General features: G+C 39.1%; 2 protein-coding genes, 1 long non-coding RNA gene and 2 other non-coding genes across 5 annotated transcripts; 4 read left to right on the forward strand and 1 right to left on the reverse strand.

The window, feature by feature from the left end:
- The first annotated feature begins 983 nt into the window (after positions 1–983).
- On the forward strand, positions 984–1,056 carry TRNAE-CUC (transfer RNA glutamic acid (anticodon CUC)). The gene has a single exon. It is a non-coding gene; the product is annotated as a tRNA-Glu (tRNA).
- A 331-nt stretch (positions 1,057–1,387) lies between these two features.
- TRNAE-CUC (transfer RNA glutamic acid (anticodon CUC)) lies at positions 1,388–1,460 on the forward strand. The gene has a single exon. It is a non-coding gene; the product is annotated as a tRNA-Glu (tRNA).
- A 1,649-nt stretch (positions 1,461–3,109) lies between these two features.
- LOC103982515 (E3 ubiquitin-protein ligase GW2-like) lies at positions 3,110–7,076 on the forward strand. Its single transcript, XM_009399461.3, has 8 exons — positions 3,110–3,457; positions 3,576–3,627; positions 3,723–3,768; positions 5,015–5,096; positions 5,230–5,305; positions 5,438–5,528; positions 6,383–6,455; positions 6,609–7,076. The coding sequence occupies exons 1-8, from the start codon at positions 3,251–3,253 to the stop codon at positions 6,936–6,938; spliced, it is 957 nt and encodes a 318-aa protein (XP_009397736.2). The 5' UTR covers positions 3,110–3,250; the 3' UTR covers positions 6,939–7,076.
- A 2,306-nt stretch (positions 7,077–9,382) lies between these two features.
- Positions 9,383–10,534, reverse strand: LOC135610521 (transcription factor IBH1-like 1). Its single transcript, XM_065105138.1, has 2 exons — positions 9,860–10,534; positions 9,383–9,759 (listed from the first exon to the last, which is right to left on the reverse strand). The coding sequence occupies exons 1-2, from the start codon at positions 10,408–10,410 to the stop codon at positions 9,705–9,707; spliced, it is 606 nt and encodes a 201-aa protein (XP_064961210.1). The 5' UTR covers positions 10,411–10,534; the 3' UTR covers positions 9,383–9,704.
- Positions 10,535–11,579: 1,045 nt separating this feature from the next.
- LOC135609163 (uncharacterized) lies at positions 11,580–12,975 on the forward strand. Its single transcript, XR_010485692.1, has 3 exons — positions 11,580–12,113; positions 12,479–12,545; positions 12,649–12,975. It is a non-coding gene; the product is annotated as an uncharacterized LOC135609163 (long non-coding RNA).
- Positions 12,976–14,736: the final 1,761 nt, after the last annotated feature.

Below are 14,736 nucleotides of genomic sequence, written 5' to 3' on the forward strand. Positions count from 1 at the left end.
TTGACAAGTTAAGTGCTACATAGTAAATGTGTCGATTGCATAGTCATGATATGTCGACAAAGCATTGTCGATTATCGACATGTTGATCTTATCGTTTCTCAGTCATTTTGATTTCTTAAGAAAATAAATTTATTTTCTATAATTATATATAAAAGGTCGATATAACTATCTAAATAGAAAAAAATGTGAACATGATTTCGATAACTATCCATCCTAATTCCAATTCTAAAATAATTGAACCTAACTAAAGTGGATCAGATAGTCACGAGAACCTAAAAATACCCAACCTGTTGCAATTTCTACGCGTAAAATATGCAAGCTACAATAAATAATCTACAAAAGCAACGATGTGGCACGAATCACGAGACGAGCCTTGGCGCGGCCATCGACACCACGCTGTAGTGGACAACGACGTCGAGTGAGTTCGACGGTCGCTATTGACTCACCACAAGTAGTCGATCGTATCACCGTCAGGATAAGATCGACGGCCACGAAGTGACGGTCACATCACCGACCGTGTCGTGCGTGATGAGTCACCGATGTCCGCATGCTGTTCCATAGTCGAGGGTGGCCCGCACCGTACGCGGAGGTGATGGTTTGATTGGTGACCGCTGGGTGCGTTTAATCCAACGCACATCATGTGTCGTGGAAAGTAGGGAATCTCGACGCCGTCATGTCGCGTCGTGCTTTGTTTAAAGCCGATCCACTGCGGTGACGGGTTACGCCAACATCGGAAAATTCAGAATAATCCGATCCACGTCACTTTCCACGTTGGAGACCGTAGAGATATTAACTCTACTCCTTACATGTTGGATGTATATACCTTTTGAATTCGCTGATGCCAAACACATGTCATGTGACATTTGTTTTATATTCATTGCTTTTATTTTACTACTACCAACGTAAGTGGAAACATTAGGTAGTGGCCTACCTTAATTATATATCTTATTATAATTAAAATAAAAATTGAATTAAAACAGTCCTCCGTTGTAGTCTAGTTGGTTAGGATACTCGGCTCTCACCCGAGAGACCCGGGTTCGAGTCCCGGCAACGGAAGATTATGTTTTTTTAATTTTCAGAAATATATTTTTTTTAATTCAGTTTATTTTAGCACCATTTCTTTAATATAATTTATATTTTGCAGATTTTTGAATGTAAGTTAAAATTTATTTTTGGATTAATTATTTATTTCCTCTTGGATTATGTTTTTTAATTTTCAGAAATATATATTTTTTAATTCAGTTTATTTTAGCACAATTTCTTTAATATAATTTATATTTTGCAGATTTTTGAATGTAAGTTAAAATTTATTTTTGGATTAATTATTTATTTCCTCTAGGTTTTTTTTAATTTTCATAAATATATATTTTTTATATTAGAAAAGTCCTCCGTTGTAGTCTAGTTGGTTAGGATACTCGGCTCTCACCCGAGAGACCCGGGTTCGAGTCCCGGCAACGGAATAATTTATATTTTGCAGATTTTTGAATGTAAGTTAAAATTTATTTTTGGATTAATTATTTATTTCCTCTTGCATTAGTGAACACAATCTGACATTACCTTTGTTCTTAATTAAGAAATTAGCTGACATTATTTTTCACAAGGAAATTTTAATTTTAATTTTAATTTTAAAAATTAATTTTAACTTTTATTTAACCTTCAGAAATTTTAATTTTTATTTAACCTTCAGAAAACATTAATTTCTTTTAACTTTGTTTTTTTTTTAATTCAGTTTATTTTAGCACCATTTCTTTAATATAATTTATATTTTGCAGATTTTTTAATGTAAGTTAAAATTTATTTTTGGATTAATTATTTATTTCCTCTTGCATTAGTGAACACAATCTGACATGACCTTTGGCTGACATTATTTTTCACAAGGAAAATTTTGGCTGGTAAAAGGGTTTTCTTTTCTTTCTTTTACTTTTTTTTTCCTTGAAAATAAGCTGATTTTTTAAATATATTTTGGAATTATTAATAATGAGCTGGCAGTACCATTTTGTCTTTTTTTTTTTTTTCTTTTGAAGGAGATGTAATCAAAGAAGTTGTATGTCTCATTCTACCAAATTAAATCAGATGAGCAATCAATCCTATCAAATTATTCTTTCTCTCACAAATATGAGCATTAAATCACAAAGCATGTCTTATTATATGAATTTATCCAATAATGTTAATTTTTAATTTCCATCTTGTTTTATATTAGTGAGACGAGGCTGGCACTGCTTTTTGTGTTTCAGCTTTCAACAGAGCAGATCTCATTGGGCCATTTCATTCTTCAGCCTCAGGTTGAGCATCATCTTGTAACACCATTCTATATAACTTTAGGCCTGCAATACCTTGTGTTCTTACCAAGCAAAGCTCATTGCCATCATATTAATTTTTTGGAAGAATACTTCTTGATCAAGCATAAGAAGTAACCTTACAATCTTGCAGTGCTGTGTAGGAACCAAAACATGCTTTAGGGAATAATCACATCTGATACAAACCCATCAAACATGATGCATTGAACATTTTACATTCCTCTAAATTCTATATTTTCACCTGTGCCTTCCAAAATAGCTTACATTTGCATGAATGCATCTCCCTACATTTTCATATTCTGACACAATGTAATTTGATTAAAAGAAAATACTTCAAAGAAGCCTATTTTCTTATTCAAATTAAAAAATTTTTGAATGATGATTTTTTTTTTATATTTAGTATTTGGTGTTTTTATTTTTCTGTAATACCCATAAATATTTTTTCTAATGAAATATTTTTTATTCGAACCCGTATATGTTTCACTAGTCTAACTTGACGTATCGATTTATGAAATATAAAATATATCAAAGAAAAAAATTTTAAAAAGAAAAAAAATAATCTATGAAATCACTTACTTTTAAAAGATATATACATAATAAAAAAATAAAAAATTTGAAATCTGCAGCTAAGTCATAAAACAAACAACAGTTCCTAAAATAATTTGCCAAGTGATTCTTTCCCTCCATAATAATCTAGCAATGTTGATGAAGGACTCCCAACCCAATGGCATTTCTGTGATTCCACGGAACATAGGCAACATTCATGCTGTCTTCTACTTCACTCGATCACTGCGGCTACTACTCCCATTACTTTGCTTGCGACGTCCGTTTCTTGCCATACCCTGCTTGATTTAAAAGTTTCCTCCTTCCCACTCCCTCCTACTGCTACTCCTCCTCTCCCCTTGCGCCATCCCAAGCCCTAGTCCCTTGATGAGAGGGAGAGGCGGGCGGGGATGGGGAACCGGATCAGCGGCTCCCGTCGGAGGCCGGTGGAGGAGCGCCTCACCCGGCCGCAGCGCATCCTTCGGCAACCCACCGATCTGGACTACAAGAAGCTCCGCAAGCTCATTCTCGCCCGCAAGCTCGCCCCCTGCTTCGACGCCCTCGACGAGCTCCCCCACCACCCCCGCGACCTCGAGGAGTGCCCCATTTGCTTCTTCGTAATCCCCTCTCTCTTGCCCTCCCATCAAAATCGCGTCTTTTTTGTTCGAACTCTCTCTGTTTTATGTTCGCCATGGCTTCTGACGAGCAGGCTCGTTCCTTTTTGCCTTTGGACAGTACTATCCCAGCCTGAATCGATCCCGGTGTTGCTCGAAAGGCATTTGCACTGGTGGGGAATCTGCTTAATCTTGTTTCGTTAGGCGTATATTGCTTCTTATTATTATTTGCCAACATCATTTAACACTTCCTTTATAAAAATTGCAGAGTGTTTTCTGCAGATGAAGCCTTCCGATGCGAGTCGTCCCGTTCAGTATCCTACACTGTCTTCATCGTTTTGTGCTGTGGTTCTACTTCTGCCTGCATTACTTTCTTCAATTCGTATCTTTTTGCGTGTTTGATCGTTGCATTTACCTTCATGAATCATTGCTGTTGATGAATCTTGATTTGGATGCCCGAATTGCATCTCTTTCCTTGGTTGTGATAGTGAATGCATGTGAAATGAATTAGAGTCATTTATAGTCATTTTTGTCTGAAAAGATAAAAGGTGACCAATAATCAGGTTTTCATGTCTTTTCCAATTGAGCTGCTGTGGTGTTGCTGCCGACAGAGAACAAAAAGTTGACCAAACCAACATGTGTGTGCGTGTGTAACTGTGTATATATACACACACACACCCTTTGATTACTCTCATCACCATGTTTCTGGAGTCATGATGCCTCTCTTGTAGAAACGTATATTACATTGTTCTCTGTTGGAATTTGCAAAGACACGACTGCCAAATTACTTCATATATTTCTTTTGATTTTGATAGAAATCCATAGAAATAGCACTGCTTATTTACGAGTTCATGAACCATCTGCTAAAGTTTTAGGAGGATTATTCTATCATTCTACATAATTGGGTTTTACCTTCTTCCATGTTGGCTTGTAATCAGAGAAAGTCTTCCATCAAAAGTTTCATCTGTATCCTTGTATTCTTGTGTTAATTGAAATGTAGGAGATTAGCACAACAAACAATTTTGTCATGGGGAGTTTTTTTCGCACTTATGACAACTTGTTCAATTCAAATCCATCTACAGATATTCACTCAAAATTTACTATGCTCGTACTTTGATTTTTGGAAACAGAATCCATTGTCATTGGATGAGATTTGCTGCATTAGATTAAAGTGATGGCTGACATGATTCCTCCAAGACAACTGACGCCAAGATAAAATTTACTAGTATTGGACAAGAAGCAAGGATGTAAAACAAGCATGTTACGAAACCTCAGACCTTTGAAATGGCATTCAACTTGTAAAGAGGACACATCATGATGAAAGAATGGTTTAAAACTTAACAAACTGGTTGGTGTCGGCAGGGCTCATTTGGTACTTAATATAGTAGGGTGACATCTCTCTAATGGCTTCTTTCTTTATGTGACCTGTTTTTTTTTTAAAAATGTTCTCTAAGATGGCTAAAATGGATATCATTGGGTATGACTTGTTTGTAAATTGTAAAGTTTTCATTTTTCTATTTCAAAACTTGTCGCCTCGTTTGAAGTACTTATTGATAAAAGATGCCCATTCTGCAAGACTTCCTGGTATGCAGTTGAGTATCGTGGTGCTAGAACTGAGGGAGAGAAGGACCTAGAACGAGCTGTATGTATCTTACTTCTGATTGAATTTTGAGTTCATGTGCTTCATATATAAATATCTTATCCAATCCAGAAAAGAATAGATGATATGTTCTCACTGTCCTTTAAATTCTGGCAACTTTGCTGTTCGCTTATAGGAAGAGCAAAAGGTCACTGAAGCAAAACTTAGGATGCAACATGAATATGAAATTGTTGGGCAAGTTATACCATCAGGTGAATCTCCACTTCTCTTCAAATTCTAATATCCCTTTACAAAGTTTGAGGTGAAAAATCTGTGCCTATTTAGTTCTGTTTCTAAGTTATTACTTTTGCCGTTGCAATATAGTATATCTGTGCCTATTGCAGGTGCGCAGAATATTAGGGAAATGTCTGAACGAGGGGCCTCTCTGATGCAAGGAAATGACCTGGATGGTCCTTTCCGGACTTGCAATAACAGGTCATTTGGTACTTCCCCTCATATATTGTGCTATGTCTTTCCCCTATTATTCTGAATTTTTGTAATGCCCTTATTGTTGAGATTCATTGTCACTAATTTTCTCAGTGATTCTTGCCACTGTGAAAAATTGTCATGGCCTTGGGTGCATCACTAAGCGGAATTCATAAGTTCTAAACAAAACTGTGTGAATTATGCATTCTCTATAATTCAAATTAATTTGCTTTTATTTGCAGGACTCATACTGGAAAATAAACTGAAAAAGGAATAAATATGATTTTGAATTTTCGTATTTAAATATTTTCTGGACCAGAAAATTACATAATTTACCCTGTAAAATCACTTTATCTGTTGAAATTGTGAAAGTGTGCAGAGTTATCTATCCGGTATATATTCTTGTCATCACTATTCTTTTGAACTCCATCATCAGATCTTATGAAAATATCATTTCTTGTAACCTTTTGTTATATTGCTGCACTGCAAAATTTACCAGCAACAGCCTTTGCTAATGTCCCTCTAGATATGCTCGTCGTGTAATTGAAATGATGGTTCGTTTGATCTTCATAGTTCACTGAGTGCATGTTGTTGATTTATATTTTGCAACACTATTTCTACAATGGCAAAAGTACTATGTAAGTTGATACCCTGTCTTATTATCTGTAATCAGGATGTTCATGCCTCTTATAAACAAATAATTAGTCCTCCATTGATTAAACGTCATAAACAGGCAATGTTATTTGGGGTTTGCAGGATTACATGGTCAGGATGAAGGCATTTATTTTTCAATAAGTCCTTTCTTTATTCCTAGTGTGTTGGTGTTTCTAGAAAGGGTTAGTGATTGTGAAGTTTTTATGCAGGAATGAAAATCTAAGTGTAAACCTTGAAGAAGTCATGGTCATGGAAGCTATATGGGACTCTCTTCACGTGATTGTGAGTTTGCTGTTCTTCTATGATTCTCTGACCATCCCAATCTCTTTGTTGCCTCTTTTTTTGTTTATCATACTGGTTTGCCGCAAGCAGAGACCGCAGATTGTAACATTTTCCTTAGATATTTGAAGTTTAGCTTTCATCACTTCTTTACAGGATTCCAGATTACAGAAAAGTGCTGCAAATCAAATTTCTGGATCTAGCAATATGGTTGGATTCGGAAATGCAGAACATGAAATTGTTGATGCAACTTGTTTACAATCATCTGGCGAAGTATCTTCAACAGATACAATGCCTGTGGAAGCTGCAGTTGGTATTTCAAGATTACCTGATCAAAATCTCTTGCAGGCACAGCATCCTGAGCCAGATTGTGAAAGTCAGGCCAAGTTGAAGCCACATGGAAGTTCAGCTGAAGAATCAAATGTAAGGGTATCACTGGTTGAATGTTTGGCTACATCTTTCGATTCAGACGAAGAGCATACTTGATACCTGTAATCGTGTCTCTAGTTGTTTAAGCAATTGGATTTACATATCAATTTACCATGAGGAGCCTTTTTCTTGGATGATAGTACAAGTATTCATAACTGATCTTTTTCTTGGCACTCATGTCTCTCATAGATATATAATTATACCAAACTAAACTTCACAGATATGTCCTGTATTCTAAAGCTCGATATATACTTTTTTTCTTTCAGAATTATTAGTTATCTAAAATTTCATGTCTGCCCATATCATGGTGAGTAGTCATAGTCATAGATATATGTGCAAAGTATGATGCCATAAACATGGGCATAAAGCATGAGTTTCAGCATGAGGTACCCACCAGAATTGAATGTTGTATCATAGTTAATATAAAAGATTGATCGACTGTAGCTTTGCAGCTTCATGTAGAATTGTGGTGTTTTGATCCTAGGAGTTCAAGATTTCCATTCTTAAGTCTGGGTTGACATTCTTCAATGTTTGAGCAACTGTACTGCTCTTGTTGTTTGTAGAGTAAAACTGTTGGAGTAGCAGCGATATGGACTTCCTTGAGCTTACACTTGGAGAAGCCACAAATTGTCAGAGCTGTTATGCTTAGAAATGGCATTTGGTACATGAAGTTTTCAGGGCCATTGGTAGTGACACATTACCTACCCAAACATGTAGATCTCTGCATGGTCTATTATATATAACATATCAATTTGAGGGACCCATCTGTGTATTTGATGAGTCCCTAGTCATAGATTTGGACCATCTTTTATCTATGTTCTCTGTTCTCCTCTAATCCAAACTTAGAACCCCCCATGCAAGTAAAATACCTTCACTCAGCACCTGTAAGCTGTAGCTTGAATCAACATTCACCATATTTCTATGATCATATGCATTGGTTGCAAGGTTTCACAAACTAAGATTTTGCTCCTCTAATTAGATACTTTAATATTGACTTTGTGCCAAGAATTATTTTTGTGGCAAAAACCTGTGTGTACTGGAAGAGGAGTTACTGTGGAATTTTGTTTCAAGCTGAGAATTTTTCTCTTTAAAGTGGTAAAGATGAGCAGTTCCAAGTTTTAACCAGCTATCCATCCTCAATGTGTCTATGTTTTGATTAGTGAGTTTGATACATCATCATCAAATTATCAATTTATGTATGTTTTAAACCATAACATTTAATCACTGCCATACTGTAACTCAATCCTCAAGAAAATTTGATGATAACTCCTCTGTTTTTATGAAAGATTTTGATAACTTGTTTAGAGTGAAATGGTCTCTGTCCCTGTTGTATTAAATTGTTGTTCTGGACAATATTTTCATCACAAGACCAACTTGCTTGTGTTAGTGCTTAGGAAGGCAACTGGAAACATTGCATGGGCACTGATGTGGAAATTTTTGGCCTTGTCTTGCTATAGGATTTCAGCTGTTATGTAAAATGTGCAAATAAGTTAGATCCTTATGAAGATATATCCTCATGCCATGTTTATATGGTTTGAAATTGTTGGATTTAGCAACAGGAAAGCTATCCAAGTAAATGCATGTATGGATGTAATTGGAGATATATATGCACATATATCTTGATGATCAAATGTTGTGAGATAAAAAGAAAATTTTGTGGATGTGATGTTGAGCTGTTTGGTCTGATGATCCTAATTAAGCTATCAGTCATCATCACATGATAGCTACATTCAGAGGTTTTGGATGGTTAAAAGCTCTGCATTTAATTTCTTTTAGTACAAATTACTCCAACCTTTATTTGATCGAAAGCTGTTTCTTAGTGTTAATAGGTGCATTTCTTTTTTTCCTACCAAATCACAAAATAATCGACAATAGATCGATCAAATCGTGTAAATAATCGAGAGTAATCCCTCAAACTTAGAGGCTAATTCCTTTAATGTTTGGCCCACAACATTAAACTGGATCATAACTCCATAATAATCCATCAAACTACAGTACAACAATTGATGATCATCACCTAATGGAATGTCCTAAGACGAACATCCATGACGTTAGCTTCTTACTTAAAAAAGCTAAACCATGTCCAAGTGATCTCAGTTCACTAACGGTGTTATAGACTGCTGAATCGTAAATCTCAGAGGTTGATGGATATTATACATACAAACATGAACACGACACTATGCAGAGACTTGTTCTCTTGATCTCAAAAAGAAACAAAAAAGCATGAAAGCATTACTGTTTCTGAAAGCTTTCCCTTTTGATTGATGAATCCACTTCTACCATGATATATATCAACACACTCAGTTATGATCATTTCTGTTCATATAACACATTCCTCGAAATGTTTATAGACTAAACGGTGCATATACGAATGAGTATAAAGAGAACTAATAATTCATAATAGACTTTTGAGTGAATTTGCTCAAACAGCACACGGATTTTGAGTGCTTTAAAGAGGAGCTGCTGCTGCTGCTTCTTGCTTTCCCAGACACATTTGTATGTGATGGTAACTACAAGAGCTAGTAACATCGATTGCAAAAGGAAAGAAAGTTCCACTTCTTAATCCCTCTCCACTCTCGCAAACCAAAGTAGCAGAAATATACAACCATATGATGAGGTTTAACATGCGCAGTTCCGGTCCTTCACATTGGGACCTTCAATCTCAAAGCATATCACAAACCACTCGTTGCAGGCACCACATTCTTCCCATGTTACTTTCTTCAGAGACCACGTTCTTCCCATTTTACAGTGTGAGCTTTGGCCTTAGCTGAGCCTTTTCTGTCAACTTTTGCTGGTGAATACCAGCCTCCCACCTCACATCCCTCATTTGCCAACGAACGAAGCTTTTCTTTCGGGCAATGTGCATTTGCTGAGAGCACTGTGGATGCAAGTAATGAAGAAATGGTGCAAAGATGGTCAACGCAAATCAATGATGTAAGGGAGGAGAACAGATAAGAGTGATGATGATGCTTAATTACCTGAGCTTTGATGCCTCGAAAGTCGTCAGAAGCTTCTGCATTAGATCCGCCTGAGCTCGAAGAGAGATGACATAGTCCAAGGCTTCATCTAACAAAGAGTACCCATCCAAGGACTCACCCCCGGGAACAAGCCTTTTGAGCGCATGTGTTCTCTTCTCCACCAGAGTCCTGGCGAGGACACTGCTCTTGACACCGTGCGGTGCGCGTAGGTTGTTCTTCCTCCTTGAGCACACTCTGAGGCTCCTCCTCACGATCTTCTTGCTTCTTGGGATCTTCCATGAGCCGTGGCATGGCTTGGTCAGTCTCTCGTACTCCGTTCCCAGGATGAGCCGGAGGAAGGACCTGTGCTCGTCTTCCTCGGAGAGCTTCGCGATGAGGCCACGAGTCCATTTTCTGCTGCCTCTCGCAGAGGCCATGGCCACATCCGCCGACAGCTTGATGGCGCTCTTCCTCTCTTGTAAGCTCATGCTTTTGTACGAAACAGCAGATAGTCGGAAGACACGAAGCAGTTGCCTGAGGAAAGCTCGCTCGAACGATTTCGTGGCTTGCATGGTTGTGGTTGGAAGGGAAGAGTACAGTGTGTCTAAGGCTTGCTTTGCTTATATGGAGCGAGATGACAGAGACAGAGGGTAGGAAGGAGAGAGGTAGCTCCGCTGGAAGATTTCGTGAGTAGGTTCTTGAAAGCATTGCATGTGGCGCTAGGTCATTATGGTACTGTAAAACTTTATCCCCTCGCCCACCCCACCCTGCCTCTCTCTTTCACCTAGTCATGAAGGTTAGAAAAGGCCATTGGCAAGCAGATAAAACCAAGAGAAACATTGGCTGCCTCTTGAGATGAGAGCCTCCTATGCCGAGGTCTACAGTGGCGAGAAACCAAGTGGCTTCTTTGACTTGGTTGGCACATGGAGAAGTCATGTGAAAGAAGAACTTGTCTTCGTGTATACTGTGGATTATTATGATTGTGCAGTGCAGACATTAGTGTTAGGAAACAGCCAGGCACCAAGTGTCCGGATAAACAAGAAATGAAACAGGAAGAAGAGATAACATGTGGACTTCTCCATGGGGAAGAGGATGGCATGGAGGCTAAGGGGCGTATGAGCAGAGAAACCAATTTGTTCCAGGGCCATGGAAAGGGAGGTCGGGAGAAGGGGTCTACCGGGAAGAGACACACCACATGCATGCACATGGTGCCGGAGGCCCACCGCACCATACGTCACCCATAGTAAACTGCACTGCGAGAAACCACATCACAAGTTGGCACTGGGAAGGACCATATATGCATGCCCAAGAAGTGCCATGCTGGTCATTAGGGTTCCACTGTAGTATCTCCCCGGCAACGCATTCATGAGTCAGAACGATCGAGCTTTTCTACTGTTTTCCTGCTTGGATCGACACTAAGCACAAAATTAAACTCCTCCTCCTCTGAAACTCCACGCAAAGTTGTGCTGAAAGTGATTCGTTCGGACAACACACGCACTATCATCTGAAATAATAATGGTCTTCTGACAACACGATCGGTTCTCGTTGTCATGCTTGACGACTGGTTGATGCATAAAAACGAAGCTTTGCGAGGTGATCTCGTCGCGCATGAACTGAACTGTTACATCAGTACTTGGGAGATCGTATGGTCCAGAAAAATTCTGTGAACTGATCCATTCCGCCCAAATCGTGTGGTTCGAATCGAGTTTGAGTCTTCTTCCACGTTTGTGTTTGAGAACGATGGAGGTGAGATATGTAGCACAAGGTTGGAAGACCGGGGTGCTGTGAAAAGTGGGATTAGCAGGATCCGGGAAACATGGTGATGGATGTGGGTGCTCGACCTTTTCTTTGTAGCCTCGGTCGGCTTTGGGAAGAAATCCCACATGGTATCCACATGGGGTCGATCGCCTTTGGAGCTCCGAATGACCCCTCCCCTGCCCTCTCGCTAAAGTCATTTCCTTTTTCTCAAGAGAAGAACGATCGTGGTCTCAAAGTATTCATGCCTCCGCCTGTCTACTCCGTTCTTGTACATGTCTTCTTCTTGATTCATTTCTTTTATCTTTGTTCCGAGGGATCTGCGCACGAGTGACCGTCTCCTCGGATAGAAGAAGAAAAGGAACAAGTTTTCTGCATTCCTTCCACATTATAAGCTTGTCAAATGCATCGCACCGGAAACAACTTACAGAATGCATTAACATCATCCATCCAACATAGCAAGACGATGGAAGGGCTGGAAGTGTAGTGTTCTTCCGTGTCCTGTCGAGAGAATCAAATGGCAGGTTTTTCTGTATTTTGTTTTCTCTTTTAGAAAGAGCTCATAATTTTAAGACCGTTCATATTCCTCGCCGTTGTCGTTTTGCGTTTGCTTCCTCGTGTGTGTAAATACATGTCGATTTTTACTGTCTCTGCATCGATCGATCTTCACTGAGGTACAAAGATACGACTCTTTACGTATGGAAAACACCCCCGCCATACTCTTATGAGTTCCATAGATCACATATAAATGCGAAGAATATGAATATGATTTGGATATCTAATTGTTCTTCGAATACAACTAATTCTATCTTGCCAAGACAAGTAACTGTTATCTTCCAACTTCATGGTGATTTCTGCTGATAATAATCTTTCACGTCATTGCAGCATTGACTCTGAGGATGCACCCGAAAGTCAACAGGTTGTGAAGAATGGCTACGGAAGTAACTTCACGGTGAGTTCTGCAAATAGTTCTCTCTCGTGGTATTTATCGTCAAGCAAAAGAAACCCTCTTAAAGCTTATGATCTCATTCAATTTGGCACACTGGGGGAAGAAGAGAGTAAAAGAAGAGTGTACGTTCCATTCATGTGCTCCGCAGAGGATTTCAAGATGACTAGTGATGCAAGTCACGTACTTCCTTGTGCAGCCAACTTTTGCATCGTGGACACAACATGAGCTTGGTAAAAAAGATCCATGGAGGTAAGATGTTTTTGGATGGAAGAAGAATACCACACAAAGTTGGGCAAGACTTTGATGATGTGAAGACTCGAAGAATAATTGATTCCACTTTATTTATTTTTTCTGAAATAGTGCTCCTACTGATGTGATGGTTTTAGAACAGATATTTGCATGACCCCAAGCAAACTATCCAACTGTTAACTTCCTAAGCTTCGAATGCAACATGAATGGCCACCACATCTTATGTTAATTACGAGAGAGAAAGAAGGAAGGATCAAATCAGAGTGGTGTGAGGAAATCGAAGCTGGTGAGCCTCCAAAATCTGAAAGGATAAATGAGACCATGGCCTCATCACCTCCACTGGTCCTTGGAAGCATATGGGTCAGTGGACCTTGACCTTCACAAGTATTTTTCTCTCCACCTCTATGCTCTAAAGGAGGACCACATGATAAGGTACAGATACTATTATTGTACTGTATGCATAGAGGGGTTGCCCTAAACCACATTGTTCTCACACATGGATGGGCTCCCCCTGTCCCAACAAAGGCATGCATCCCCCCAGGTTTGAATCATTAGAGGGCAGGGGACCCCTTCCATTTTGCATGTCCTATAGTAGGGCACTTTAGGAAGATCTGACAGACTAATCAGTATTATGGATTCTCGGGTTAGATGGTGGATCGGGATTCGTGTTGTAGTGCTTTGTCCGATGACACCGAAACCAAAGTGCCAATCTGTTTGATTACTCCCTTGAGTGTCTTCTTCCCCTCGAAACATGGGAAGCCTTGTCAGCTGATTTCATGCTCAAGCAACCCATGGCACTGCAACCTTGGTTGATAGTGCTTGTTTCCAGGAAATTGGTATATGCCACGGGTAACAGAGCTGCGTTCTCTGAGCCTCTTTTGCAAACTTCACCTTTCTTAAAATTACTGTTCTTCCCCCCCACCCCCACATGTTGTTGTGATTCATCGTGTTCCTCTCCTTCCTTGTTGCAAATCTAGTATGGCCTGATGTCCTTCATATGCTTCTCAAAAGAATCCTGCATTTGCCATAGTTCGGATGCTCCAAATCTAACCTTACAATCAAGAAAATGTCTCTCGATAAATACTCAGGCATAGTGAGAAGATTGAGCATCTTCTCAAGTCCATGTTTCAGCTGTGCTATTAAGAGTTTTCAAGGTCTTCTCTGTTGCGCATGATAATCTAATAATCAAATCAGAGCTTTTCTTTAACTATGTATTTGCATAAAATACATAGTACGATGTCTTTGATTGCAAGCTTACACCCCCTAGAAAGCTACTTTAGCCTGTCACTGTGAGGCTCCTCCGGCTATGAATTTTCTGATAAGCTAGGCCAAACCAAGCATGAGCACTGCAGCTACCATGAAAGGCATACAATAATATTTGGCCCTTCGATGCCCTGTTCCTTTTGAATCCAAGACGAACACCATGACCTCCTCGCTTCATCTTTCCTGGTGCAATTATCCACTGTGTCTTTGTGCCAGCAAACCTGCAAGTAACAGCACAAGTATATCCGGGCACAAGAGACTACAGGAACACGTGAACTGAGAACAGGACATTGCCCACTCACTACCAGCGAGCTGCTGCTACACAAGACATGTCATGATCTGTCATGTCCCGAAATACCTCAACACTGTTCACTGAGCCTCATGTCTACATATTTTCTCATCCACTATAAATAAATAAATAAGACTTGTAATGATTGCGATGCAGAGAACCAGAAATGTGAATCCCCACACGACTTTGAAATAGTCAAGTTCATATTATTCTGACCTTGCACAGGACTCGGCTTCAACCAGCTCAATCTTTTAGCTATTTTCCTTGTTCCATATTACTTGGAAAGAGTTAGATTCAAGCAAGTCATGCATTTTGAGTTAGCTGATCATGAGAAATAGCTAAACTGGATGGATCATGTCTATCACTCAAAAAATGGGATCAATCATGATGAAT

This window comes from Musa acuminata, chromosome BXJ2-4 (genome assembly GCF_036884655.1).
Source record: "Musa acuminata AAA Group cultivar baxijiao chromosome BXJ2-4, Cavendish_Baxijiao_AAA, whole genome shotgun sequence".
In the NCBI taxonomy this organism is placed as follows: Eukaryota; Viridiplantae; Streptophyta; class Magnoliopsida; order Zingiberales; family Musaceae; genus Musa; species Musa acuminata.

What these genes read in the sequence shown, in the direction of transcription:
- LOC135610521 (XM_065105138.1), bottom strand. Translation starts at nt 10,410, where the DNA reads ATGCAAGCCACGAAATCGTTCGAGCGAGCTTTCCTCAGGCAACTGCTT. An exon ending in TTCGAGGCATCAAAGCTCAG is followed by an intron (nt 9,760 to 9,859) that starts GTAATTAAGCAT and finishes TTGCATCCACAG; the next exon opens with TGCTCTCAGCAAATGCACAT.
- LOC103982515 (XM_009399461.3), top strand. Translation starts at nt 3,251, where the DNA reads ATGGGGAACCGGATCAGCGGCTCCCGTCGGAGGCCGGTGGAGGAGCGC. An exon ending in CTCGAAAGGCATTTGCACTG is followed by an intron (nt 3,628 to 3,722) that starts GTGGGGAATCTG and finishes TAAAAATTGCAG; the next exon opens with AGTGTTTTCTGCAGATGAAG. An exon ending in TGGGCAAGTTATACCATCAG is followed by an intron (nt 5,306 to 5,437) that starts GTGAATCTCCAC and finishes TGCCTATTGCAG; the next exon opens with GTGCGCAGAATATTAGGGAA.